Here is a 27347-nt window from a genome sequence, read left to right as displayed (position 1 = left end):
GATCTTCGGCAGAGTGTGGGTTTTCACACCAGATCTTTGGTCGTGTGTGGATTTTCACGCCAGATCAGGGACAGTGAGTGGGTTTCTACCATACAAATGGGACAGTGTGTGGGTTTTCACACCAGATCTTTGGCAGAGTGTAGGTTTTCACGCCAGATCAGGGACAGTGTGTGGGTTTCCACCTTAGAAATGGAAGAGTGTGTGGGTTTCCACACCATATCTGTAGCAGTGTGTGGTTTTCCAATACAGATCTATGGCCGTGTGTGGGTTTTTACACCAGAACTATGGCAGTGTGTGGGTTTCCACACCAGAACTATGGCAGTGTGTGGGGTTTTACACCAGAATCATGGGGCTGTCAGAGATGTGCCCGTTGACCAGTCATCATGGGCCAGGGGGAATGAAACTCTACCTCATAAACACGTCAGCGTGTGTGCGCCACTGGAAAGCCCCCCCCCCCCCCATGACCTCTCACCCCCTCCATGTGGGTCAGATGCAGAGGACACCCTAGAACTATGGCTGTGGAGTTTTCACACCGGAAATCGTGCCAGCGTGTGGGTTGCAGGACCAGAATTGATGGCAGAGTGTGGGTATTCACACCAGATCTATGACAGTGTTGGGTTTTTAGACCAGATCTGTGGCTGTGAGCTGGTGTCCACGCCACAACTAGGACAGTGTGTGGGTTTTCACACCAGATCTTCGGCAGAGTGTGGGTTTTCACACCAGATCTTTGGTCGTGTGTGGATTTTCACGCCAGATCAGGGACAGTGAGTGGGTTTCTACCATACAAATGGGACAGTGTGTGGGTTTTCACACCAGATCTTTGGCAGAGTGTAGGTTTTCACGCCAGATCAGGGACAGTGTGTGGGTTTCCACCTTAGAAATGGAAGAGTGTGTGGGTTTCCACACCATATCTGTAGCAGTGTGTGGTTTTCCAATACAGATCTATGGCCGTGTGTGGGTTTTTACACCAGAACTATGGCAGTGTGTGGGTTTCCACACCAGAACTATGGCAGTGTGTGGGGTTTTACACCAGAACTATGGCAGTGTGTGGGTTTCCACACCAGAACTTGGCAGTGTGTGGGTTTTTACACCAGAACTATGGCAGTGTGTGGGTTTCCACACCAGAACTATGGCAGTGTGTGGGTTTTTACACCAGAACTATGGCAGTGTGTGGGTTTCCACACCAGAACTATGGCAGTGTGTGGGTTTTTACACCAGAACTATGGCAGTGTGTGGGTTTCCACACCAGAACTATGGCAGTGTGTGGGTTTCCACACCAGAACTATGGCAGTGTGTGGGTTTCCACACCAGAACTATGGCAGTGTGTGGGTTTTTACACCAGAACTATGGCAGTGTGTGGGTTTTTACACCAGAACTATGGCAGTGTGTGGTTTTCCACACCAGAACTATGGCAGTGTGTGGGTTTTTACACCAGAACTATGGCAGTGTGTGGGTTTCCACACCAGAACTATGGCAGTGTGTGGGTTTCCACACCAGAACTATGGCAGTGTGTGGGTTTCCACACCAGAACTATGGCAGTGTGTGGGTTTCCACACCAGAACTATGGCAGTGTGTGGGTTTTTACACCAGAACTATGGCAGTGTGTGGGTTTCCACACCAGAACTATGGCAGTGTGTGGGTTTTTACACCAGAACTATGGCAGTGTGTGGGTTTCCACACCAGAACTATGGCAGTGTGTGGGTTTCCACACCAGAACTATGGCAGTGTGTGGGTTTTTACACCAGAACCATGGCAGTGTGTGGGTTTTTACACCAGAACTATGGCAGTGTGTGGTTTTCCACACCAGAACTATGGCAGTGTGTGGGTTTTTACACCAGAACTATGGCAGTGTGTGGGTTTCCACACCAGAACTATGGCAGTGTGTGGGTTTTTACACCAGAACTATGGCAGTGTGTGGGTTTCCACACCAGAACTATGGCAGTGTGTGGGTTTTTACACCAGAACTATGGCAGTGTGTGGGTTTCCACACCAGAACTATGGCAGTGTGTGGGTTTCCACACCAGAACTATGGCAGTGTGTGGGTTTTTACACCAGAACTATGGCAGTGTGTGGGTTTTTACACCAGAACTATGGCAGTGTGTGGGAGTGTGTGGGTTTTTACACCAGAACTATGGCAGTGTGTGGGTTTCCACACCAGAACTATGGCAGTGTGTGGGTTTCCACACCAGAACTATGGCAGTGTGTGGGTTTTTACACCAGAACTATGGCAGTGTGTGGGTTTTTACACCAGAACTATGGCAGTGTGTGGGTTTCCACACCAGAACTATGGCAGTGTGTGGGTTTTTACACCAGAACTATGGCAGTGTGTGGGTTTCCACACCAGAACTATGGCAGTGTGTGGGTTTCCACACCAGAACTATGGCAGTGTGTGGGTTTTTACACCAGAACTATGGCAGTGTGTGGGTTTCCACACCAGAACTATGGCAGTGTGTGGGTTTCCACACCAGAACTATGGCAGTGTGTGGGTTTTTACACCAGAACTATGGCAGTGTGTGGGTTTTTACACCAGAACTATGGCAGTGTGTGGGTTTTTACACCAGAACTATGGCAGTGTGTGGGTTTTTACACCAGAACTATGGCAGTGTGTGGGTTTCCACACCAGAACTATGGCAGTGTGTGGGTTTCCACACCAGAACTATGGCAGTGTGTGGGTTTTTACACCAGAACTATGGCAGTGTGTGGGTTTTTACACCAGAACTATGGCAGTGTGTGGGTTTCCACACCAGAACTATGGCAGTGTGTGGGTTCCCACACCAGAGCAATGGGAGTTTGTGGGTTTCCACACCAGATGTTTGGCAGAGTGTGGGTTTCCACCTTAGAAATGGGAGTGTGTGTGGATTTCCACACCATATCTGTAGCAGTGTGTGGTTTTCCAAGACAGATCTATGGCCATGTGTGTTTACATACCAGAACTACAGCAGTGTGTGGGTTTCCACACCCTAGTACCATGCTGTTGTGTAGTCTTCCTTATAAGATCTGTGGCACTGAGCTGGTTTTCACTCCACAACTAGGGCGGTATGTCGGCTTTTACACAAGACCTATGGCAGTGTGTGGGTTTCCACCTCAGAGCTGTGGCAGTGTGTGAGTTTCCACCTCAGAGCTGTGGCAGTGTGTGAGTTTCCACCTCAGACCTATGGCAGTGTGTGAGTTTCCACCTCAGAGCTGTGGCAGTGTGTGGGTTTCCACCTCAGAGCGGTGGCAGTGTGTGAGTTTCCACCTCAGAGCTGTGGCAGTGTGTGAGTTTCCACCTCAGAGCTGTGGCAGTGTGTGAGTTTACACCTCAGACCTATGGCAGTGTGTGAATTTCCACCTCAGCGCAGTGGCAGTGTGTGAGTTTCCAACTCAGAGCGGTGGCAGTGTGTGAGTTTCCACCTCAGAGCTGTGGCAGTGTGTGAGTTTCCACCTCAGAGCGGTGGCAGTGTGTGGGTTTCCACCTCAGAGCGGTGGCAGTGTGTCGTTTTCCACCTCAGAGCGGTGGCAGTGTGTGAGTTTCCACCTCAGAGCGGTGGCAGTGTGTGGGTTTCCACCTCAGAGCGGTGGCAGTGTGTGAGTTTCCACCTCAGAGCGGTGGCAGTGTGTGAGTTTCCACCTCAGAGCGGTGTGTGAGTTTCCACTTCAGAGTGGTGGCAGTGTGTGGGTTTCCACCTCAGAGCTGTGGCATTGTGTGAGTTTCCACCTCAGAGCGGTGGCAGTGTGTGAGTTTCCACCTCAGAGCTGTGGCAGTGTGTGAGTTTCCACCTCAGAGCTGTGGCAGTGTGTGAGTTTCCACCTCAGAGCAGTGGCAGTGTGTGAGTTTCCACCTCAGAGCTGTGGCAGTGTGTGAGTTTCCACCTCAGAGCGGTGGCAGTGTGTGAGTTTCCACCTCAGAGCTGTGGCAGTGTGTGAGTTTCCACCTCAGAGCGGTGGCAGTGTGTGGGTTTCCACCTCAGAGCGGTGGCAGTGTGTGAGTTTCCACCTCAGAGCGGTGGCAGTGTGTGAGTTTCCACCTCAGAGCGGTGTGTGAGTTTCCACTTCAGAGCGGTGGCAGTGTGTGGGTTTCCACCTCAGAGCTGTGGCAGTGTGTGAGTTTCCACCTCAGAGCGGTGGCAGTGTGTGAGTTTCCACCTCAGAGCTGTGGCAGTGTGTGAGTTTCCACCTCAGAGCTGTGGCAGTGTGTGAGTTTCCACCTCAGAGCGGTGGCAGTGTGTGAGTTTCCACCTCAGAGCTGTGGCAGTGTGTGAGTTTCCACCTCAGAGCGGTGGCAGTGTGTGGGTTTCCACCTCAGAGCTGTGGCAGTGTGTGAGTTTCCACCTCAGAGCTGTGGCAGTGTGTGAGTTGCCACCTCAGAGCGGTGGCAGTGTGTGAGTTTCCACCTCAGAGCGGTGGCAGTGTGTGAGTTTCCACCTCAGAGCTGTGGCAGTGTGTGAGTTTCCACCTCAGAGCGGTGGCAGTGTGTGGGTTTCCACCTCAGAGCTGTGGCAGTGTGTGAGTTTCCACCTCAGAGCTGTGGCAGTGTGTGAGTTTCCACCTCAGACCTATGGCAGTGTGTGGGTTTCCACCTCAGACCTGTGGCAGTGTGTGAGTTTTCACCTCAGACCTATGGCAGTGTGTGAGTTTCCACCTCAGAGCGGTGGCAGTGTGTGAATTTCCACCTCAGATCTGTGGCAGTATGTGAGTTTCCACCTCAGAGCGGTGGCAGTGTGTGAGTTTCCACCTCAGAGCTGTGGCAGTGTGTGAGTTTCCACCTCAGAGCTATGGCACTGTGTGAGTTTCCACCTCAGAGCGGTGGCAGTGTGTGAGCTTCCACCTCAGAGCGGTGGCAGTGTGTGAGTTTCCACCTCAGACCTATGGCAGTGTGTGAGTTTCCACCTCAGAGCGGTGGCAGTGTGTGAGTTTCCACCTCAGAGCTGTGGCAGTGTGTGAGTTTCCACCTCAGAGCGGTGGCAGTGTGTGGGTTTCCACCTCAGAGCTGTGGCAGTGTGTGAGTTTCCACCTCAGAGCTGTGGCAGTGTGTGAGTTTCCACCTCAGAGCGGTGGCAGTGTGTGAGTTGCCACCCCAGAGCGGTGGCAGTGTGTGAGTTGCCACCTCAGAGCGGTGGCAGTGTGTGGATTTCACCTCAGAGCGGTGGCAGTGTGTGAGTTTCCACCTCAGAGCGGTGGCAGTGTGTGGGTTTCACCTCAGAGCGGTGGCAGTGTGTGAGTTTCCACCTCAGAGCTGTGGCAGTGTGTGAGTTTCCACCTCAGAGCTGTGGCAGTGTGTGAGTTTCCACCTCATAGCGGTGGCAGTGTGTGGGTTTCCACCTCAGAGCTGTGGCAGTGTGTGAGTTTCCACCTCAGAGAGTTGGCAGTGTGTGAGTTTCCACCTCAGAGAGGTGGCAGTGTGTGAGTTTCCACCTCAGAGCGGTGGCAGTGTGTGAGTTTCCACCTCAGACCAATGGCAGTGTGTGAGTTTCCACCTCAGAGCTGTGGCAGTGTGTGAGTTTCCACCTCAGAGCGGTGGCAGTGTGTGGGTTTCCACCTCACAGCCGTGGCAGTGTGTGAGTTTCCACCTCAGACCTATGGCAGTGTGTGAGTTTTCACCTCAGAGCGGTGGCAGTGTGTGAGTTTCCACCTCAGAGCTGTGGCAGTGTGTGAGTTTTCACCTCAGAGCGGTGGCAGTGTGTGGGTTTCCACCTCAGAGCTGTGGCAGTGTGTGAGTTTCCACCTCAGAGCTGTGGCAGTGTGTGAGTTTCCACCTCAGAGCGGTGGCAGTGTGTGAGTTTCCACCTCAGAGCTGTGACAGTGTGTGAGTTTCCACCTCAGAGCTGTGGCAGTGTGTGAGTTTCCACCTCCGAGCGGTGGCAGTGTGTGAGTTTCCACCTCAGAGAGGTGGCAGTGTGTGAGTTTCCACCTCAGAGCTGTGGCAGTGTGTGAGTTTCCACCTCAGAGCGGTGGCAGTGTGTGAGTTTCCACCTCAGAGAGGTGGCAGTGTGTGAGTTTCCACCTCAGAGCGGTGGCAGTGTGTGAGTTTCCACCTCAGACCAATGGCAGTGTGTGAGTTTCCACCTCAGAGCGGTGGCAGTGTGTGAGTTTCCACCTCAGAGCTGTGGCAGTGTGTGAGTTTCCACCTCAGAGCGGTGGCAGTGTGTGGGTTTCCACCTCAGAGCTGTGGCAGTGTGTGAGTTTCCACCTCAGACCTATGGCAGTGTGTGAGTTTTCACCTCAGAGCGGTGGCAGTGTGTGAGTTTCCACCTCAGAGCTGTGGCAGTGTGTGAGTTTTCACCTCAGAGCGGTGGCAGTGTGTGGGTTTCCACCTCAGAGCTGTGGCAGTGTGTGAGTTTCCACCTCAGAGCTGTGGCAGTGTGTGAGTTTCCACCTCAGAGCGGTGGCAGTGTGTGAGTTTCCACCTCAGAGGTGTGGCAGTGTGTGAGTTTCCACCTCAGAGCGGTGGCAGTGTGTGAGTTTCCACCTCAGACCTATGGCAGTGTGTGAGTTTCCACCTCAGAGCGGTGGCAGTGTGTGAGTTTCCACCTCAGAGCTGTGGCAGTGTGTGAGTTTCCACCTCGGAGCTGTGGCAGTGTGTGAGTTTCCACCTCAGAGCTGTGGCAGTGTGTGAATTTCCACCTCAGAGCTGTGGCAGTATGTGAGTTTCCACCTCAGAGCGGTGGCAGTGTGTGAGTTTCCACCTCAGAGCTGTGACAGTGTGTGAGTTTCCACCTCAGAGCTGTGGCAGTGTGTGAGTTTCCACCTCCGAGCGGTGGCAGTGTGTGAGTTGCCACCTCAGAGCGGTGGCAGTGTGTGGGTTTCCACCTCAGAGCTGTGGCAGTGTGTGAGTTTCCACCTCAGAGCTGCGGCAGTGTGTGAGTTTCCACCTCAGAGCGGTGGCAGTGTGTGAGTTTCCACCTCAGAGCGGTGGCAGTGTGTGAGTTTCCACCTCAGAGCGGTGGCAGTGTGTGAGTTTCCACCTCAGACCTATGGCAGTGTGTGAGTTTCCACCTCAGAGCGGTGGCAGTGTGTGAGCTTCCACCTCAGAGCTGTGGCAGTGTGTGAGTTTCCACTTCAGATCGGTGGCAGTGTGTGGGTTTCCACCTCAGAGCTGTGGCAGTGTGTGAGTTTCCACCTCAGAGCTGTGGCAGTGTGTGAGTTTCCACCTCAGAGCGGTGGCAGTGTGTGAGTTGCCACCTCAGAGCGGTGGCAGTGTGTGAGTTGCCACCTCAGAGCGGTGGCAGTGTGTGGGTTTCACCTCAGAGCGGTGGCAGTGTGTGAGTTTCCACCTCAGAGCAGTGGCAGTGTGTGGGTTTCACCTCAGAGCGGTGGCAGTGTGTGAGTTTCCACCTCAGAGCGGTGGCAGTGTGTGGGTTTCACCTCAGAGCAGTGGCAGTGTGTGGGTTTCCACCTCAGAGCGGTGGCAGTGTGTGGGTTTCACCTCAGAGCGGTGGCGGTGTGTGAGTTTCCACCTCAGAGCTGTGGCAGTGTGTGAGTTGCCACCTCAGAGCGGTGGCAGTTTGTGGGTTTCACCTCAGAGCGGTGGCAGTGTGTGAGTTTCCACCTCAGAGCGGTGGCAGTGTGTGGGTTTCACCTCAGAGCGGTGGCAGTGTGTGAGTTTCCACCTCAGAGCGGTGGCAGTGTGTGAGCTTCCACCTCAGACCTATGGCAGTGTGTGAGTTTCCACCTCAGAGCGATGGCAGTGTGTGAGTTGCCACCTCAGAGCGGTGGCAGTGTGTGAGTTTCCACCTCAGAGCGGTGGCAGTGTGTGAGTTGCCACCTCAGAGCGGTGGCAGTGTGTGGGTTTCACCTCAGAGCGGTGGCAGTGTGTGAGTTTCCACCTCAGAGCGGTGGCAGTGTGTGAGTTTCCACCTCAGAGCGGTGGTAGTGTGTGAGTTTCCACCTCAGAGCGGTGGCAGTGTGTAGGTTTCACCTCAGAGTGGTGGCAGTGTGTGAGATTCCACCTCAGAGCGGTGGCAGTGTGTGAGTTGTCACCTCAGAGCGGTGGCAGTGTGTGGGTTTCACCTCAGAGCGGTGGCAGTGTGTGAGTTTCCACCTCAGAGCGGTGGCAGTGTGTGGGTTTCACCTCAGAGCGGTGGCAGTGTGTGAGTTTCCACCTCAGAGCGGTGGCAGTGTGTGAGTTTCCACCTCAGACCTATGGCAATGTGTGAGTTTCCACCTCAGAGCGGTGGCAGTGTGTGAGTTGCCACCTCAGAGCGATGGCAGTGTGTGAGTTTCCACCTCAGAGCGGTGGCAGTGTGTGAGTCTCCACCTCAGAGCGGTGGCAGTGTGTGAGTTGCCACCTCAGAGCGGTGGCAGTGTGTGGGTTTCACCTCAGAGCGGTGGCAGTGTGTGAGTTTCCACCTCAGAGCGGTGGCAGTGTGTGGGTTTCACCTCAGAGCGGTGGCAGTGTGTATGTGTGAGTTTCCACCTCAGAGCGGTGGCAGTGTGTGAGTTTCCACCTCAGAGCTGTGGCAGTGTGTGAGTTTCCACCACAGAGCGGTGGCAGTGTGTGAGTTTTCACCTCAGAACGGTGGCAGTGTGTGAGTTCCCACCTCAGATGTATGGCAGTGTGTGAGTTTCCACCTCAGAGCGGTGGCAGCGTGTGAGTTGCCACCTCAGAGCGGTGGCAGTGTGTGGGTTTCACCTCAGCGCGGTGGCAGTGTGTGAGTTTCACCTCAGAGCTGTGGCAGTGTGTGAGTTTCCACCTCAGAGCGGTTTGTGTGTAAGTTTCCACCTCAGAGCGGTGGCAGTGTGTGAGTTTCCACCTCAGAGCGGTGTGTGAGTTTCCACTTCAGAGCGGTGGCAGTGTGTGGGTTTCCACCTCCGAGCTGTGGCAGTGTGTGAGTTTCCACCTCAGAGCGGTAGCAGTGTGTGAGTTTCCACCTCAGAGCTGTGGCAGTGTTTGAGTTTCCACCTCAGAGCGGTGGCAGTGTGTGAGTTTCCACCTCAGAGCTGTGGCAGTGTGTGAGTTTCCACCACAGTGCGGTGGCAGTGCGTGAGTTTCCACCTCAGAACGGTGGCAGTGTGTGAGTTCCCACCTCAGATGTATGGCAGTGTGTGAGTTTCCACCTCAGAGCGGTGGCAGTGTGTGAGTTGCCACCTCAGAGCGGTGGCAGTGTGTGGGTTTCACCTCAGAGCGGTGGCAGTGTGTGGGTTTCCACCTCAGAGCTGTGGCAGTGTGTGGGTTTCCACCTCAGAGCGGTGGCAGTGTGTGAGTTTCCACCTCAGAGCGGTGGCAGTCAAGTCAAGTCAACTCAAGTCAAGTCAAGTCAATAAATTTGTAAAGCGCGCTACATACCCAGAGGGTCTCAAGGCGCTTGAAGAAGGGTGGGGAATTACTTGTCAAATATCCACGTTTTAAGTTGCTTTCTGAATGCTAGGTGGTTCTGAGTAAGGCGAAGGTGAGTGGGAAGTGAGTTCCAGGTTTTAGCTGCCAGGTAGGAGAAGGATCTACCTCCCATGGTGGTTTTGTTGATGCGAGGTACAGTGGCAAGGGCTTGGTTGGAGGATCGTAGTTGGCGGGAGGGGGTGTAGAAGGACAGTCGTGTGTTGAGGCATTCGGGTCCGATTTCGTAGAGTGCTTTGTGTGCGTGGGTTAGGAGCCGGAAAGTAATCCTCTTATTGACGGGGAGCCAGTGGAGGTTTTTCAGGTGACCAGAGATGTGTTCTTTACGTGGGATGTCTAATATGAGCCTGGCTGAAGCGTTCTGGATGCGTTGGAGTTTTTTCTGGAGTTTTGCGGTGGTACCGGCGTAGAGGGTGTTTCCCTAGTCCAGTCGGCTCGTGACCAGAGCGTGAGTGACTGTTTTTCTAGTTTCGGTGGGGATCCAGCGAAATGTTTTTTTGAGCATGCGAAGAATGTTGAAGCAAGATGAAGAAACGGCGTTGACTTGTCTGTTCATCGAGAGTGAGGAATCCAGGATGACGCCCAGGTTCCGTGCGTGGTCCGTCGGGATAGGTGCTTTTCCAAGGGCCTCTGGCCACCAATAGTCATCCCAGGCGGAGGGGGAGGTGCCTAGGATGAGGACTTCTGTTTTGTCTGAGTTCAGTTTCAGACGGCTGTGCTTCATCCATTCGGCTACTTCTTTCATTCCTTCATGCAAGTTGGTTTTGGCAGTGTTAGGGTCTCTGGTGAGTGATAGGATCAGTTGAGTGTCGTCGGCGTAGGAGATGATATTGAGGTTGTGTTGGCGTGCGATGACCGCGAGGGGGCTCATGTATACGTTGAAGAGGGTGGGGCTGAGTGAAGATCCTTGTGGTACGCCGCAGATGACTTCAGTGGCCTCTGACTTGAATGGTGGGAGGCGGACTCTCTGGGTTCTTCCGGTGAGGAACGAGGTGATCCATTCCAGTGCTTTTCCTTGGATTCCGACGTTTCTGAGGCGTTGTAAAAGGGTGCTATGACAGACCGTGTCGAAGGCTGCGGAGAGGTCGAGGAGGATGAGGGCGACTGTGTCTCCATTGTCCAGTTGAGTTCGAATGTCGTCTGTTGCTGCGATGAGGGCGGTTTCAGTGCTGTGCTTGGCTCGGAAGCCGGATTGTGAGGAGTCGAGGGATTTGTTGGTTTCGAGGAATGCGGCGAGCTGGTTGTTGACCGCTGTCTCGATGACTTTGGCCGGGAATGGAAGGAGTGAGATAGGGCGGTAGTTTTTGAGTTCGGTGGGGTCAGCTGTGGGTTTCTTCAGGAGGGCGCTGAGTTCGGCATGTTTCCAGCTTTCCGGGAAGGTTGCGGAGTTGAGGGAGCAGTTGATGACGTCTCGGAGGTGCGGTGCTATAATGGAGTCTGCTTTGTTAAAGATTTGGTGAGGGCATGGGTCTGTGGGGGATCCTGAGTGGATAGAGTTCATCAGACGGATGGTGTCCTCAGTGGAGATTGGCTTCCAGTCATTGAGAATGTTCAAGGGGGGTGGGGGTCCTGCAGGGGGTTGGGTGGGTTGGTCTTCGGGTCGGTTGTCGAAGCTGTTGTGGATGTCTGCAATTTTGTTGTGGAAGAATGAGGCTAGGGAGTCGCAGAGGGCTTGAGAGGGGGTGATGTCGTTGGAGTTGGCCGAGGAGTTGGTAAATTCCTTGACGATGTTGAATAATTCCTTGCTGTTGTGGGCGTTGTTATCTAGTCGGTCCTTGAGAGCGGCTTTCTTGGCATTCCGGATCAGTTGGTGGTGTATGCGGGTGGCGTTTTTGAAGGCGTCCTTGGTGCTGGTGGTTGGGTCTTTGTGTGAGTTGCCACCTCAGAGCGGTGGCAGTGTGTGGGTTTCACCTCAGAGCGGTGGCAGTGTGTGGGTTTCACCTCAGAGCGGTGGCAGTGTGTGAGTTTCCACCTCAGAGCTGTGGCAGTGTGTGGGTTTCACCTCAGAGCGGTGGCATTGTGTGAGTTTCCACCTCAGAGCGGTGGCAGTGTGTGAGTTGCCACCTCAGAGCGGTGGCAGTGTGTGAGTTGCCACCTCAGAGCGGTGGCAGTGTGTGGGTTTCACCTCAGAGCGGTGGCAGTGTGTGAGTTTCCACCTCAGAGCGGTGGCAGTGTGTGGGTTTCACCTCAGAGCGGTGGCAGTGTGTGAGTTTCCACCTCAGAGCTGTGGCAGTGTGTGAGTTGCCACCTCAGAGCGGTGGCAGTGTGTGGGTTTCACCTCAGAGCGGTGGCAGTGTGTTAGTTTCCACCTCAGAGCGGTGGCAGTGTGTGGGTTTCACCTCAGAGCGGTGGCAGTGTGTGAGTTTCCACCTCAGAGCGGTGGCAGTGTGAGTTTCCACCTCAGACCTATGGCAGTGTGTGAGTTTCCACCTCAGAGCGGTGGCAGTGTGTGAGTTGCCACCTCAGAGCAGTGGCAGTGTGTGAGTTTCCACCTCAGAGCGGTGGCAGTGTGTTAGTTTCCACCTCAGATCGGTAGCAGTGTGTGGGTTTCACCTCAGAGCGGTGGCAGTGTGTGGGTTTCACCTCAGAGCGGTGGCAGTGTGTGAGTTTCCACATCAGAGCTGTGGCAGTGTGTGAGTTTCCACCACAGAGCGGTGGCAGTGTGAGTTTCCACCTCAGAACGGTAGCAGTGTGTGAGTTCCCACCTCAGATGTATGGCAGTGTGTGAGTTTCCACCTCAGAGCGGTGGCAGTGTGTGAGTTGCCACCTCAGAGCGGTGGCAGTGTGTGGGTTTCACCTCAGAGCGGTGGCAGTGTGTGAATTTCACCTCAGAGCTGTGGCAGTGTGTGGGTTTCCACCTCAGAGCGGTGGCAGTGTGTAAGTTTCCACCTCAGAGCGGTGGCAGTGTGTGAGTTTCCACCTCAGAGCGGTGTGTGTGTTTCCACTTCAGAGCGGTGGCAGTGTGTGGGTTTCCACCTCAGAGCTGTGGCAGTGTGTGTTTCCACCTCAGAGCGGTGGCAGTGTGTGAGTTTCCACCTCAGAGCTGTGGCAGTGTGTGAGTTTCCACCTCAGAGCGGTGGCAGTGTGTGAGTTTCCACCTCAGATGTATGGCAGTGTGTGGGTTTCCACCTCAGAGCTGTGGCAGTGTGTGAGTTTCCACCTCAGAGCGGTGGCAGTGTGTGAGTTTCCACCTCAGAGCTGTGGCAGTGTGTGAGTTTCCACCACAGTGCGGTGGCAGTGTGTGAGTTTCCACCTCAGAACGGTGGCAGGGTGTGAGTTCCCACCTCAGATGTATGGCAGTGTGTGGGTTTCACCTCAGAACGGTGGCAGTGTGTGAGTTCCCACCTCAGATGTATGGCAGTGTGTGAGTTTCCACCTCAGAGCGGTGGCAGTGTGTGAATTGCCACCTCAGAGCGGTGGCAGTGTGTGGGTTTCCACCTCAGAGCGGTGGCAGTGTGTGGGTTTCCACCTCAGAGCGGTGGCAGTGTGTGAGTTTACACCTCAGATGTATGGCAGTGCGTGAGTTTCCACACCTCGGATCTGACTAAAGGTTGACTCTTGAAATGATCTCGGAAGAGGTGTTGGTTGCTCATGGCCATACCTCAAAAGTACTGGCCGCTCGTGGCCTCACCTAGGATCTGATTTACAGTTGACCCTTTAAATGACCTTAGAAGAGGCGCAGGTTACTCGCAGCCTCACCTCTGATCTCACTTAAGGTTGACTCTAAAAATATCCTAACTTCTTAGGTGCTGGTCGCCGGCGCACTCACCTCGCATCTGACTTAAGGCTGACCCTTGAAATAACCCCAGAAGAGGTGCTGGTCACTCCCAGCCTCAGCTCAGATCTGACTTAAGTTCAGCTTCTGAATAACCTTAGACGAGATGGTGGTAGCTCGTGGCCATATATCTCATCTGATTTAAGATTGGCTTTTAAAATAACTTTTGAGGAGGTGTTGGTGGTTTGAAGCCTCACCTCAGACTCCATCAGCGTAGATTTTCTTATAGTTCCCACTGGTCCTCGCCATTCCTTGGCTACCTCTCATAACATGTCGAGCAAATTGATCATATTTGCTATTGAATCTATTGTCTGCGGGTTTCACATGTGAGTAAAGTATTCGTTCAGTGGTGTTCTCTCATGATGAAGAGGTAGATTGTCTCTGGGGCTTGTCGTCCCACTCATGAGGCAGGAAATACTGTCAATCTTATTTGTGACCCAGCGGCTTAGCAAACATCTCCAAGGTATTTCTTCTCCTGTGGACAGATCATCTATTTCTAGCCTTTGAGCTGCTTCTACTGAAAAAAAACCTCTAGTCCTCCTTTCTTCAGGTATGAGAAAGTGCTCCATCCATGGAGCAGTCTGGGAGCGGGCTCTACAAGGGACTGTTGTAGGGACCCCTGGCCTCTTCGGGCCCCTCTGACCCAGAGGTGTTACACTAGTACTTGAGTAACTTTTGACCTCAATCTTTCGATCAGTTCATCGTTGTGAAGAAGGTGGCCCTGCAGGCTTCTTGGCTCCAAGACCCTCTGATTTACTCCTGATCTGAAGCATGAGATGCTAAAGTTGTGTTGTGTTGTGTAGATGCTCTTTTTACCTGACCTCCTCCTGCAGTCGACTTAAGGGCTGTAAGCACTGCCTCTTTGTGGCAAAATTTGTGTTTTTATGGAAGCTAGCTCTGAAACTTTTTCCAGAGCTCTGTTTAAGTTTGTGTCTGAGTTGACTTGCCCTGGCAGTTCTAGGACTGTGACCCTCCTTCTCAGTCTTCGTGGCAGCCTCGCAACTTCTTCCTGTGGGAAAATTCATCCAGTGCACGCTAGCATCATCCTAGCAGCCTTCACAAAATGTAGATATTTTCAAAACCTACACATAAATAAAAAATTCGTCATTTACAATACCAATAGCTCAAAGTTTCCTAATGCGAGACCTATTGCATTGCAAATGCTTGTCCCCAGAATTCTCTGAGAGTAGCACATGGCCTTAAACGTAATTCTCTTCTCCACGGGCAACCAATGGAGGGTTGCAAGGGCCATCTCAACCGCTGCTCTTTTACGAAACCTCAAACTAGGCATTTTGAATGGATGGAAGCTCGGTTAGTCCTTTTGTTGATGCTCCCAGATACTGTTGTGCTTGCTTGGTGATCTCCGTCCCAGATGGACTATGGCTGCATCCCCTGCCACAGTCCAGCTGAGAGGGACCGAGCCACCGAGGCATGCACAGTAGTCTTCCTGGCAGTAATCGGTATTAGATCAAGGAGTTTCCTTAGGACTTTGAGGGTCTCGAAACTTTTCCCCACTACCTTCCGAGTTTGGCTTTCAAACGTTAGTTTGGGGTCCAGCTTGACCCCAAGATTCTTTCCTCTGCTTTCGGGGCAGGAATCGACCCTAATGCCTCAGGCCAAGCACCGTGTCCAAGGCCGCGCTGAGATCCGGCAGGATCTGGCCATTTCAATTGGAGATGTGTTGTCTGTAATGGAGAAGGGAGTGGCCAGGCAGACCCCTTCTTGGTTCCATCCTGGCCTCGACTCACGTCCGGTGGGCAGGTGGGTGCACCTCAGGGGAAAGCTCGACCCCAAGAAGTAGCTTGGTCTATTGTATGTTTTATAGTTCCGAAGGGAGGGCTACTCGCAACCTTTTAAAAAATGCCGCCTTTCTCCTTCTGCTCGTCTGTTTGCAAATATATTTCATCTCTGTATCTTGTCGGGTTTCCTCGCCGGCCCCCTCCCACTGACCCTTTACAAGCCCGTCCTTGAAGGAGCAATGCATCACGGGAGAGAGAGTCTCCCCGCGTCTTTTTACTTGGTCTCTAGTCAAGCAAAAGGGTAGAATTTACAACCCCAGCACTGCTGCTTGTGCTTTCTTTCTTCTGTGTTACCTAGTACAGCACGAACCTCGGATGTTGGGAGCTCTAAAGCGCCGGACGCATGCACCTTCAAAGCGCTACAACGTCACTCGTTGGTTTAAACCCCTGGCAGCGGCCATCTCATTTCGGCTTAAGGCCGAGTCCGCCCTACTGCGAAGGGCGTCTGTGATATCGACGTTGCACGTGCTTAGCTGCAGCAGGTGCAGTAACCCGCCATGCTCTCTCTGTAACCTGTGTTTCCGAGGCCTGTGCAGGGTTGGGCGCCTGCCCAGCAGGGTCGTGCCTCCCGACGGGGCTCGGCCCTGTGCCCGGCACGCACCGCCCTGGCCCCGCGCCACCTGTAGGCTTAGAGGAGCTTTACAGTGAACGTCTGCCTGGCACGGGTCCGAGAAGTCCCGGCGTCCCTTCATCGGGGTCCAGGAGCCGCACAGACTCGGTATTGTTGCATACTTTGAGAGTTTCCTTCCGGGGCGGTCTGGCTCCCAGCTCACCCGGTGTCCTCATCCCGCTGCCTCCCTCGTGGGTTTGTGCATGCAAAGCGCTGGTGCAGGGACTGCGGCTGGCCCGTAGGGAACCGCAACTGGTCTGTAGGGTACGACTGCTGGCCTGTAGGGAGCCGCGACTGACTCTGTGAGGCACTACTACAGGCCTAAAGGGAGCTGCTGCTAGTGTGTAGAGAACTACGGCTGGCCTGTAGGGAGCCGCGACTGGGTAGGGTACGACTGCTGGCCTGTAGAGAGCAGTGGCTAACCTGTAGGGAGCCGTGACTGGTCTGTGTGGCACTATTACTGGCCTAAAGAGAGCTGCTGATGGTGTGTAGGGAGCCCCGACTCTGTAGGATGCTACGGTTGGCCTGTAGGGAGCCGTGACTGGCTCTGCAGGGTACGACTGTTGGTCTGTAGGGAGCTGCGACTGGTGTGTAGGGTACGACTGCCTGTAGGGAGCTGCGACTGATCTGTAGGGAGCTGCGACTCGTGTGTAGGGTACAACTGTTGGCCTGTAGGGAGCCGCAACTGGTCTCTAGGGTATGACTGTTGGCCTGTAGTGAGCCGCGACTGGTCTGTAAGGAGCCACAACTGGTCTGTAGGGTACGACTGTTGGCCTGTAGAGGGCTGCGACTGGTCTGTAGGGTACGACTGCTGGCCTGTAGAGAGCAGTGGCTGGCCTGTAGGGAACCGAGACTGGTCTGTAGTGTACAACTCTGGCCTGTAGGGAGCTGCGACTGGTCTGGTGATGGGCACTACTACTGGTCTAAAGAGAGTTGCTGATGGTGTGTAGGGAGCCCCGACTGGTCTGTAGGATACTACGGTTGGCCTGTAGGGAGCTGTGACTGGCTCTGTAGCGTACGACTGTTGGTCTGTAGGGAGCCGCGTCTGGTGTGTAGGGTACGACTGTTGGCTTGTAGGGAGCTGCAGCTGGTCTGTAGTAAGCTGCGACTGGTGTGTAGGGTACGACTGTTGGCCTCTAGGGAGCCACAACTGGTCTCTAGGGTACGATTGTTAGTCTAGTGAGCCAGGACTGGTCTGTAGGGTACGACTGTTGGCCTGTAGAGAGCTGCGGCTGGCCTGTAGTAAGCTGCGATTGGTGTGTAGGGTACGACTGTTGGCCTGTAGGGAGCCACAACTGGTCTCTAGGGTACGACTGTTAGCCTATAGGGAGCCACTACTGGTCTGTAGGGAATGACTGTTGGCCTGTAAAGAGCTGCGGCTGGCCTGTAGGGAGCAGTGACTGGTCTGTGGGGTACTACTACTGGCCTGTAGTGTACCACTACTTGCATGTAGGGAGCAGCGACTGGTTTGTAGGGTACAACTGCTGGCCTGTAGAGAGCTGCGACAGAGCTGTAGTGTATTACTGCTGGCCTGTAGAGAGCTAAGTCTGCTCTGCAGAGTACGCCTGCTGGCCTGCAGAGAGCTACAACAGGTCTGTGAAGTACTACTGCTGGCCTTTAGAGAGCTGTGACTGGTCTGTGAAGTACTACTGCTAGCTTGTAGAGAGTTGCAACTGGTTTGAAGGGTACTACTGCTGGCCTGTAGATGGCTACGACTGATCAGTGGTGGGGAACACTGAGTAAGTATTTGCATGTAAAGTGCAATGAGACGTTAGCGTGTAGGGTGCAGTGGATGTAGACTAGAGTGCAGTGCTCAATGGCGGGGAATGCTCAGTGAGCCACAGCATGTAGAGTGAAGTAAGCCATAGCCTGTAGAGTCCAGTGCTCGATGGTGGGGAACGCTCAGTAAGCCATAGCCTGTAGAGTCCAGTGCTCAATGGTGGGGAACGCTCAGTAAGCCATAGCCTGTAGAGTCCAGTGCTCGATGTTGGGGAACACTCAGTAAGCCATATCCTGTAGAGTCCAGTGCTCGATGGTCGGGAATGCTCAGTAAGCCATAGCCTGTAGAGTCCAGTGCTCGATGGTGGAGAACTCTCAGCAAGCCATAGCCTGTAGAGTCCAGTGCTCGATGGTGGGGAACGCTCAGTAAGCCATAGCCTGTAGAGTCCAGTGCTCGATGGTGGGGAACGCTCAGTAAGCCATAGCCTGTAGAGTCCAGTGCTCGATGGTGGGGAATGCTCAGTAAGCCATAGCCTGTAGAGTCCAGTGCTCGATGGTGGGGAACAATCAGTAAGCCATAGCCTGTAGAGTGCAGTGCTCAGTGGTGGGGAACGCTCAGTAAGCCATAGCATGTAGAGTGCAGTGCTCGATGGTGGGGAACGCTCAGTAAGCCATAGCCTGTAGAGTCCAGTGCTTGATGGTGGGGAACGCTCAGTAAGCCATAGCCTGTAGAGTGCAGTGCTTAGTTGTGGGGAACACTCAGTAAGCCATAGCCTGTAGAGTCCAGTGCTCGATGGTGGGGAACGCTCAGTAAGCCATAGCCTGTAGAGTGCAGTGCTTAGTTGTGGGGAACACTCAGTAAGCCATAGCCTGTAGAGTCCAGTGCTCGATGGTGGGGAACGTTCAGTAAGCCATAGCCTGTAGAGTGCAGTGCTCAGTGGTGGGGAACGCTCAGTAGCCCATAGCAAGTAGAGTGCAGTGCTCGATGGTGGGGAACGTTCAGTAAGCCATAGCCTGTAGAGTCCAGTGCTCGATGGTGGGGAACGCTCAGTAAGCCATAGCCTGTAGAGTCCAGTGCTCGATGGTGGGGAACGCTCAGTAAGCCATAGCCTGTAGAGTCCAGTGTTCGATGGTGGGGAATGCTCAGTAAGCCATAGCCTGTAGAGTCCAGTGCTCGATGGTGGGGAACACTCAGTAAGCCATAGCCTGTAGAGTGCAGTGCTCAGTGGTGGGGAACGCTCAGTAAGCCATAGCATGTAGAGTGCAGTGCTCGATGGTGGGGAACGCTCAGTAAGCCATAGCCTGTAGAGTCCAGTGCTTGATGGTGGGGAACGCTCAGTAAGCCATAGCCTGTAGAGTGCAGTGCTTAGTTGTGGGGAACGCTCAGTAAGCCATAGCATGTAGAGTGCAGTATGTTGAGTTCTGTGCCCTATGCTGTATTTTCAGGTCAACCGCTCAGGTCGAGCGAGGAACACTAAGTAAGACGTAGCCTGTAGCGCGCCTGTAGTGAGCGACGGTCGAGGTAGGGTGACCAACTGGCAGGGTGCAATTTCAGGACAGTCGGTGTAAAAATTCAGGACAAAGGGCCAGAATGCAGGACAAAAATTCAGGACAAAAATTTGGGACAAAACATACGTTTTACAGACATATCAGAGGAGGTCGCACAATAATATATAAGTATGTAAATAGACAACCAAAATAAATACAAGTCAAAATAAGTTTATAGAAGGTTGAGACAATCGTGCACGTCACAGTTTTTTAGTATGCACGCAGCTTTGCAAAGCGATATCAGGCCCTCCCAGCAATCAAGATTTGTGCTAATGTAACAATAAACGTTAAATAGTATTTTTTTATTTCTATGTTACAATCTGACTTTTAAATGTACAGTGAAAACGCTGTTAGGTATTTTATTCTTATTTTCTCCAGCATGGCGCCAAGACAAAAGCAGAATGCCTTGCCCTAGTCAGATGCAGGAGAAGGCACCCCACATGCTGTCACTGCAACTGGGCCCATTGTCATTCTGAAGTGCTAATCAGCTGCAGTCTCTGAATGACAATGGGCCTCTCCAGTCAATCAATCAATCAGTGACACTTATAAAGCGCGCTACATACCCGTAGGGTCTCAAGGCGCTGGGGGGGGGGAGCCGCTACTGCTCGAACAGCCAGGTCTTCAGCTTCTTCCTGAAGGAGAGGTGGTCTTGGGTCAGGCGCAGGTCGGTCGGGAGGGAGTTCCAGGTCTTGGCGGCCAGGTAGGAGAAGGACCTTCCTCCTGTAGTCGCTCTTCGGATGCGGGGGACGGCGGCGAGGGCGTAGTTGGCTGATCGGAGGTGGCGTTTGGGAGCGTAGAAGTTGACTCGGCTGTTGAGGTAGCTCGGGCCTTGGTCGTGTAGGGCTTTGTGTGCGTGGGTGAGGAGGCGGAAGGTGATTCTTTTGTTGACGGGGAGCCAGTGAAGGTCTCTCAGATGTCCGGAGATGTGGCTGGTTCGTGGGATGTCGAGGATGAGTCTGGCTGAGGCGTTCTGGATCCGCTGGAGTCTCTTCTGGAGCTTGGCGGTGGTACCGGCGTAGAGGGCGTTGCCGTAGTCCAGTCGGCTGGTGACGAGGGCCTGGGTGACGGTCTTCCTGGTCTCGGTGGGGATCCACCAGAAGATCTTCCATAGCATGCGTAGGATGTTGAAGCATGCCGAGGAGACGTTGTTGACTTGCCTGGTCATGGAGAGGGAGGAGTCCAGGATGAAGCCCAGGTTGCGTGCATGGTCTGTCGGTTTGGGTGCGGCGCCCAGGGCGGGAGGCCACCAGGAGTCGTCCCAGGCGGAGGGAGAGGAGCCCAGGATGAGGACCTCCGTCTTGTCCGAGTTCAGTTTCAGGCGGCTGGTCGTCATCCACTCGGCTACCTCTTTCATCCCTTCGTGCAGGTTGGCTCTGGCGGCGGCGGGGTCGTTGGTCAGGGAGAGGATCAGCAGGGTGTCGTCGGCGTAGGAGATTATGCTGAGGTTGTGTTTGCGTACGATGGCCGCGAGGGGGCTCATGTAGACGTTGAAGAGGGTGGGGCTTAGAGATGATCCTTGGGGGACGCCGCAGATGACTTCGGTGGCCTCTGACTTGTACGGTGGTAGGCGGACTCTCTGTGTTCTCCCGTCGAGGAAGGAGATGATCCATTCCAGCGCCTTGTCCTGGATTCCGACGTTGCTGAGGCGCCGTACTAGGGTGCGGTGGCAGACCGTGTCGAATGCCGCGGAGAGGTCTAGGAGGATGAGGGCCGCTGTTTCTCCGTTGTCCATCAGGGCTCGGATGTCATCGGTGGCGGCGATGAGGGCGGTCTCGGTGCTGTGGTTGGCTCGGAAGCCGGACTGTGAGGGGTCGAGGGATCCGTTCGTCTGGAGGAAGGCAGCCATCTGCTTGTTGACGGTCTTCTCGATGACTTTGGCTGGAAACGGGAGGAGCGAGATGGGGCGGTAATTCTTGAGGTCGGTGGGGTCCGCTGTTGGTTTCTTGAGTAGAGCGCTGAGTTCGGCGTGTTTCCAGCTCTCGGGGAAGATGGTGGTGTCGAAGGATGTGTTGATGATGTCTCGCAGGTGGGGTGCGATGACAGCGTCGGCCTTGTTGAAGACGTGGTGAGGGCAGGGGTCGGTCGGTGATCCGGAGTGGATGGAGTTCATCGTGCGGATGGTGTCTTCGGTGCTGATCGGGGTCCAGGCGTGGAGGGTGGTGGTGGGGGGTGGTTGTTCGGTCATGGTGTGCGTTGGTTGGTTGTTGAAGCTGTTGTGTATGTCCGCGATCTTGTTGTGGAAGTATGAAGCCAGGGAGTTGCAGAGGTCTTGCGATGGGGTGATGTCGTTGTTTCCTGCGCTGGGGTTGGAAAGCTCTTTGACGATGTTGAAGAGTTCCTTGCAGTTGTGTGCGTTGTTGTCCAACCGGTCCTTGAATGCTGTTTTCTTGGCGGCGCGGATCAGCTGGTGGTGTTTCCGGGTGGCAAGTTTGAAGGAGGTCCTGTTGTCCGGTGTCGGTTCCCTTCTCCAGTCTGCGCCAGGTCCGAGAGGGCCCGCTGCAGGCAGCCTCTACAGTTTCAAAGATAAGTGTGAGCCGAGTGAAATCTTTTAAACTCAGTGGGCCTCTCGCAGGGAAACAGCATACCTTAGTAAAATTTCCCATTTCGATTTTAGTAAGATGTCTGTAAGTCGTCCGTAATTTGGCGACACCAAATAAGGACGGTTGGTCACCTTAGGTCGAGGCAGGGTTTGCAGGTTAGTGCAAAGTAAAGAGCGGTCAGGGGCACTTTAGAGTGCACTGCCCCGGACAGAGCAGCGAGTACCCAGTGAAGGCTTCTCTTCCAGCCGCAGCCTTGTAACTGCAGTGATGTGTCTAGTAGTGGGCATTGCTCGGTGCGTGGCTTGGTGGCCAGTAGCCCACTCGGAGTGAGCAACCCTCAGTAGGTTGTACGTGGCAGTGGCCCGCTCTGAGAGAGGAATGTTGAGCAAGCAGGAGCCTGTAGAGTGGAGTGGGGGAGGCTGAGTTTTCCGCTCTCTGCCACTTTCTTGCAGCCTGTAGGCTGTAAACGTGTGGTGCTTGAGCCTGTAGGGTTCAACCTGAGACATGTCTGAGCTCACCTGCTGTGATGTTTGTGCTGTGCACAGTGCTTAACTTGTAACTGTTAAGTGCCGGTGCCAAAGGTTTTCTCTGGAGCCCACGGCCAGAGCTGTGGAATCTTGGAGCTGCGCCTACCAAGACTGCCTCGTCTTTATTCCACCTCATGCCTCTTTCTCCCACTGCACTACTCCGCCTGCCCATTTATTGTACTCTTCCAAGTTCTTTTTCTACTCTGCTTTTTCCATCAGCCTTTTACTACTTTCCCCCTATTTTACTGCCTTTCTCTCTCTTGTGGTTGGCGAAGGGTTGATGATTAGAATGAGTGCCGGTGCCCGCCCTGCAGCACCGGCAGTTGTGGTGATCGAACCGGTGGTACTTCGGCCTGCAGAGTCTGCACTTTGGTCCCCAACTTCAGAACTCCTGTGTTTCACTCTTTACTTCAGACGGATGCATGTGTATCACATACACATGTGTATATCACACTAGAACACACAACCCTTTGGTGCAACTAGGAGTTCATATTTTTATTCTAAAGATGATTGTGGAGAATCTTAAACAAGTCACTGCACCTGGTCACAAATATGAAAACACACCAGTGGCGTCACTGGGGTTGGTGTCACCCGGTGCGGGTAACTCATGGTGTCACCCCCTCACGACTTACCGCATGGACTACCTCTGTCGGAAATGTACGGTGCTAGGTACTGTCTTACTCCCTCTAGCTCCCTCTTTCTGTATAGCTCCCTCTCTCTGTCTTACTCCCTCTAGCTCCCTCTCTCTCTCTGTCTTACTCCCTCTAGCTCCCTCCCTCTCTGCCTTACGCCCTCTAGCTCCCTCTCTCTCTGTCTTACTCCCTCTAGCTCCCTCTCTCTGTCTTGCTCCCTCTAGCTCCCTCTCTCCCTCTCTTACTCCTTCTAGCTCCCTCTCTCTCTGTCTTACTCCCTCTTGCTCCCTCTCTCTCTGTCTTACTCCCTCTAGCTCCCTCTCTCTGTCTTACTCTCTCTAGCTCCCACTCTCTCTCTTACTCCCTCTAGCTCCCGCTCTCTCTTACTCCCTCTAGCTCCCTCTTACTCCCTCTAGCTCCCTCTCTCTCTGTCTTGCTCCCTCTAGCTCCCTCTCTCTGCCTTACTCCCTCTAGCTTCCTCTCTCTCTGTCTTACTCCCTCTAGCCCCCTCTTTCTTACTCCCTCTAGCTCCCTCTCTCTCTCTCTCTTACTCCCTCTAACCCCCCTCTCTCTGTCTTGCTCCCTATAGCTCCCTCTCCCTCTGTCTTATTCCCTCTAGCTCCCTCTCTCTTACTCCCTCTAGCTCCCTCTCTGTCTTGCTCCCTCTAGCTCCCTCTCTATCTGTCTTGCTCCGCCGAGCTCCCTCTCTCTGTCTTACTCCCTCTAGCTCCCTCTCTCTCTGTCGTACTCCCTCTAGCTCCTTGCTCTGTCTTCCACCCTCTAGCTCCCTCTCTCTCTCTTACTCCCTCTAGCTCCCTCTCTCTCTGTCTTACTCCCTTTCGCTCCCTCTCTCTCTCTCTCTTACTCCCTCTAGCTCCCTCTCTCTGTCTAGCTCCCTCTCTCTGTCTTGCTCCCTCTAGCCCCCTCTGACTCGCTCCCTCTAGCCCCCTCTGACTCCCTCTCTCTCTGTCTTACTCCCTCTAGCTCCCTCTCTCTGTCTAGCTTCCTCTAGCTCCCTCTCTCTCTGTCTTACTCCCTCTAGCTCCCTCTCTCTGTCTAGCTCCCTCAAGCTCCCTCTCTCTGTCTAGCTCCCTCGAGCTCCCTCTCTCTTTGTCTTACTCCCTCTAGCTCCCTCTGTCTCTGTCTAGCTCCCTCTCTCTCTCTCTCTGTCTTACTCCTCTAGCTCCCTGTCTCCCTCTCTCTCTGTCTTACTCCCTCTAGCTCCCTCTCTCTCTGTCTTACTCCCTCTAGCGCCCTCTCTCTCTGTCTTGGCCCCTCTACCTCCATCTCTCTTATTCCCTCTAGCTCCCTCTCTCTCTGTCTTGCTCCCTCTCTCTCTATCTTGCTCCCTCTAGCTCCCTCTCTCTCTATCATACTCCCTCTAGCTCCCTCTCTCTGTCTAGCTCCCTCTCTCTCTCTCTCTGCCTTACTTCCTCTAGCTACCTCTGTCTCCCTCTCTCTGTCTTACTCCCTCTAGCTCCCTCTCTCTCTGTCTTTCTCACTCTAGCTCCCTCTCTCTCGGTCTTTCTCACTCTAACTCTCTCTCTCTCTCTGTCTTCTTACCCCCTCTAGCTCCCTCTCTCTCGCACATTAAACCCATTCTCTGCCGCTTTCATGTGGTTTCTCTTTTAAAGCTTTTCAAGATGCAAAAAGAAATCTGTGTACAAGGCAGTAAGGCACCAGCGAGTTTGTAGACGTGAGAATGTTACGATATGTAACAGCTAAAGTAAAAGCTAATTTCCAAGCGGTTAATACCCCCCGCCCCCCCTCCCTCTTTAGCACTGTGTCTTTTTCCATATAAATGGCGGGGGCCCCTCATTACTACACTTTTCAAACTTTATCTAATGAGAACATTTTAATTCGAATAGGTGAGAAAATATCTCGGTTCGCTTTTGTTTTTAAAGTGGATCGAGTCTCTCCGAGGCCTTCGGGTGCGGTGCAGGGGGTGCCATGTACAGAGGCCTGCTGGGGGGGCGGGGGGCGCACCCCCCTAGTGACGCCACTGAAACACACACATCTTTATTACGAAGCATGTACAAATATATGAAACGCAACAAATGAGAGGGTGTTCTTAAAACCGACAAAATATATCAACACCTTTTCAACCAGACTTCCAGTGGGACGTTTTACCACCCAATTAGTGATCGAAACATCTAGGGTCGATAATCAGTCCAATTGTTTTAATCAGTTTAATTGTTCTCATCAGTCCGCGCTCACTGACAAAATACTGGGAGAGAATAGTAGAACAGTCTTCTAAGAGTGTTTCGGTATTTTGTGGCCACTTTTCAGGTCTTCAGCAGGACAGGGATAATATTTGCACTGGTATGACCTGACACGCAGGCATGATCAGTGAAGGATCTGGACCTGTAAGACAATGTCATTGGGTCCTATGACTCTACTGGTACTGCAACCCAAATAATGAGACAGTGGGAGTAACTCCGTTAGAAATGTTCTTTACTCCGCAGGCCTTTGAGCTGTCAACTTATCCTGTGTGGATACTACATTTGAAAATGGTACATCTTCCATCGTAGTATTGTTCTTGTAGCATTGATTGCAGTTGTACCTGTACATAAAAGCAAGGTGAAAGGATTGATTACTTTAGTATTTAGCCAAGGGGTAACCTATAGCAACCGCGCAATCCTGCCAAGGTGCTTCTCTTTATTATCTGCTATTAATTGAGCAGAAGTAGAAGCCGTCAGCAGACCCCACGGACCTCAAGAACTACTGACCCATCTCCCTCCTCCCTTTCGCGGCCAAAGTCACTGAGAAGATCGTCAATGCCCGGCTAACTACATTCATCGAAGAAAACTCCGTCCTCGACCCCTCCCAATCCGTATTACGAAGCAGCCACAGCACCAAGACCACGCTTCTCGCCACCACAGACGACATCTGCACCCTCCTCAACCAAGGCCATACTGCGGCCTTTACTGCGGCCTTAATCCTACTCGACCTCTCTGCAGCGTTCAACACCGTCTCCCACCGCACACTCACTGCAAGATATCAAGATGCCAGCATACGGGGAATCACCCTTGAATGGATCAGCTCCTTCCTCACTGGCAGGACCCAAATAATCAGACTGGCACCCTTCCTCTCCGTACCCACGGAAACCAACTGCGTAGTGCCCCAAGGATCGTCGCTCAGCCCCACGCTCTTCAACATGTACATGGCCCCTCTCGCCGCGATGGTCAGACACCACAGACTCAGCAGAGTATCCTACGCCGACGACACCCAGCTAATCCTCTCCCTCAGGAAGTACCCATCACCACCAAACTCAACTTCCAGGAAGGAATGAAGGACGTCGCATCCTGGATGAGCAAAAGCTGCCTGGAACTCAACTCGGAGAAGACAGGTCCTCGTCCTCGGACCCTCCCCCTCTGCATGGGACATCACCTGGTGGTACACTGCCCTCGGCAGCCCCCCCCCCCACCATGCCCACGGACCACTCCTGAAACCTCAGCATCGTACTCGACTCCTCCCTCTCCATGACCCGACAGGTCAACGCCGTGGCCTCCAGCTGCTTCACCACCCTACACATCCTCCGAAAGACCTTCAAATGCACCCCAACCCCCGAATCTAGGAAGACCGTCACCCACGCACTCATAACCAGCAGACTGGACTACGGGAACCCCCTCTATGCTGGGATCAATAAGTCTCTGCTCCAAAAACTCCAAACCATATAGAACACTGCAGCCAGACTCGTCCTCGGCATCCCCCGACACGAACACATCACCCAACACCTCTGCACCCTCCACTGTGTGAAGAATAGCCTCACTACGATATTTGTATATATGTAACTTTTATGGGAGCTCAGTATCTCTGTCACATTAGCTCCTAGCCTCTACTCTAAACTGAACTAATATTCCTTGAGAAACCCTTAACCTTCTTTTCTAGAACTTCTGCCCTTATCATTCTAAATGACATCACAGTGTCATTGCATCATTACATTCTCCCCCTCCTCCCTTAATAAAATAAAATCAACAGTGTTCAATTAGTCTCTCCGGTCTTTTCGAAATTCTTTCAGATCTTCTGTGTATCCATTCACTTTGTTGGTCATTTGATTGTACACTTTCGTGTTCAATGCTTGGTCTGATTTTTCTAAAGAATGTTTTATTTCTTGTTATTATTCTTCTGTTATTTCCTGCAGTCACTGCCGTTCCTTGAATTTTTGTTACTTCTAAGGGCGCAGGATGAAATCTACTTTGTGACTTCCTCACTTGCTGTTGTCGAACTAATACAAGATCACCAACTTGATAATCCTGACTGACATTTTCTCCCTATTTCTGCGTAATATTTCATTTTTTCTTTTGCCTCCTTATCCTTTTCCATTACTTCCTTGTGGACTTTTGGAGGAACTGCTGAGAAATGTGGCAAACAAGGGCATTTCCCAGTTGATGCCATGCAGAGTATTTCTGTAATCTCTCAAAACTTGACATAATGCTTGATTTATCGAAATTTGCTAAAGTTTTGCTCTTTGTACAGCTTTTTTAATTGTACCCATCAGTCTTTCCACCATTCCATTAGCTCGAGGCCACATTGGAGTTACTCTTCTATGCACTATTCCTAGCTAGCTCATAAACTTTTGAAATTCATCTCCGTTAAATAGTGGTCCATTGTCTGTTTTTAAAATGTTTGGAATTCCCCAAGTTGAGAATATTTCATCCAATATTCGAAGTGTTGGGCTCGGATGATTGCAGGTTGTTGTCTTCTTGGAAGAAGTCTTTGTAGTCACGAGATAGGTGACTCCTCCCTCGGACAATACTGCGCATGGGCATCGGTTCCATCCTTAGATTGTTTTTTTTCACCACTGGGTTCGGATGAAAGTTTCTCCGCTCTGGCTAGAAAAACACTTTTCAGCAACTTCGAACCGCAGAACTTCCTCAAACT

At 52.9% G+C, this 27347-nt stretch overlaps 1 protein-coding gene across 1 annotated transcript in view; it reads left to right on the top strand.

Moving 5' to 3' along the window:
* The window catches only part of ST3GAL3 (ST3 beta-galactoside alpha-2,3-sialyltransferase 3), a 732784-nt gene that overhangs the window by 374431 nt on the left and 331006 nt on the right, over nucleotides 1-27347 (top strand). The window contains exon 6 of the mRNA XM_086953194.1: nucleotides 14139-14153. Within this exon, the coding sequence (XP_086809320.1) occupies nucleotides 14139-14153 (15 nt within the window). The remainder of the gene's footprint in view (nucleotides 1-14138; nucleotides 14154-27347) is intronic.

This window comes from Lissotriton vulgaris, chromosome 1_2, assembly GCF_964263255.1.
Source record: "Lissotriton vulgaris chromosome 1_2, aLisVul1.2, whole genome shotgun sequence".
NCBI classification, from domain to species: domain Eukaryota; kingdom Metazoa; phylum Chordata; class Amphibia; order Caudata; family Salamandridae; genus Lissotriton; species Lissotriton vulgaris.
Note: the sequence above shows the minus strand (reverse complement) of the source record. Positions and strands in the feature narration are given on the sequence as shown.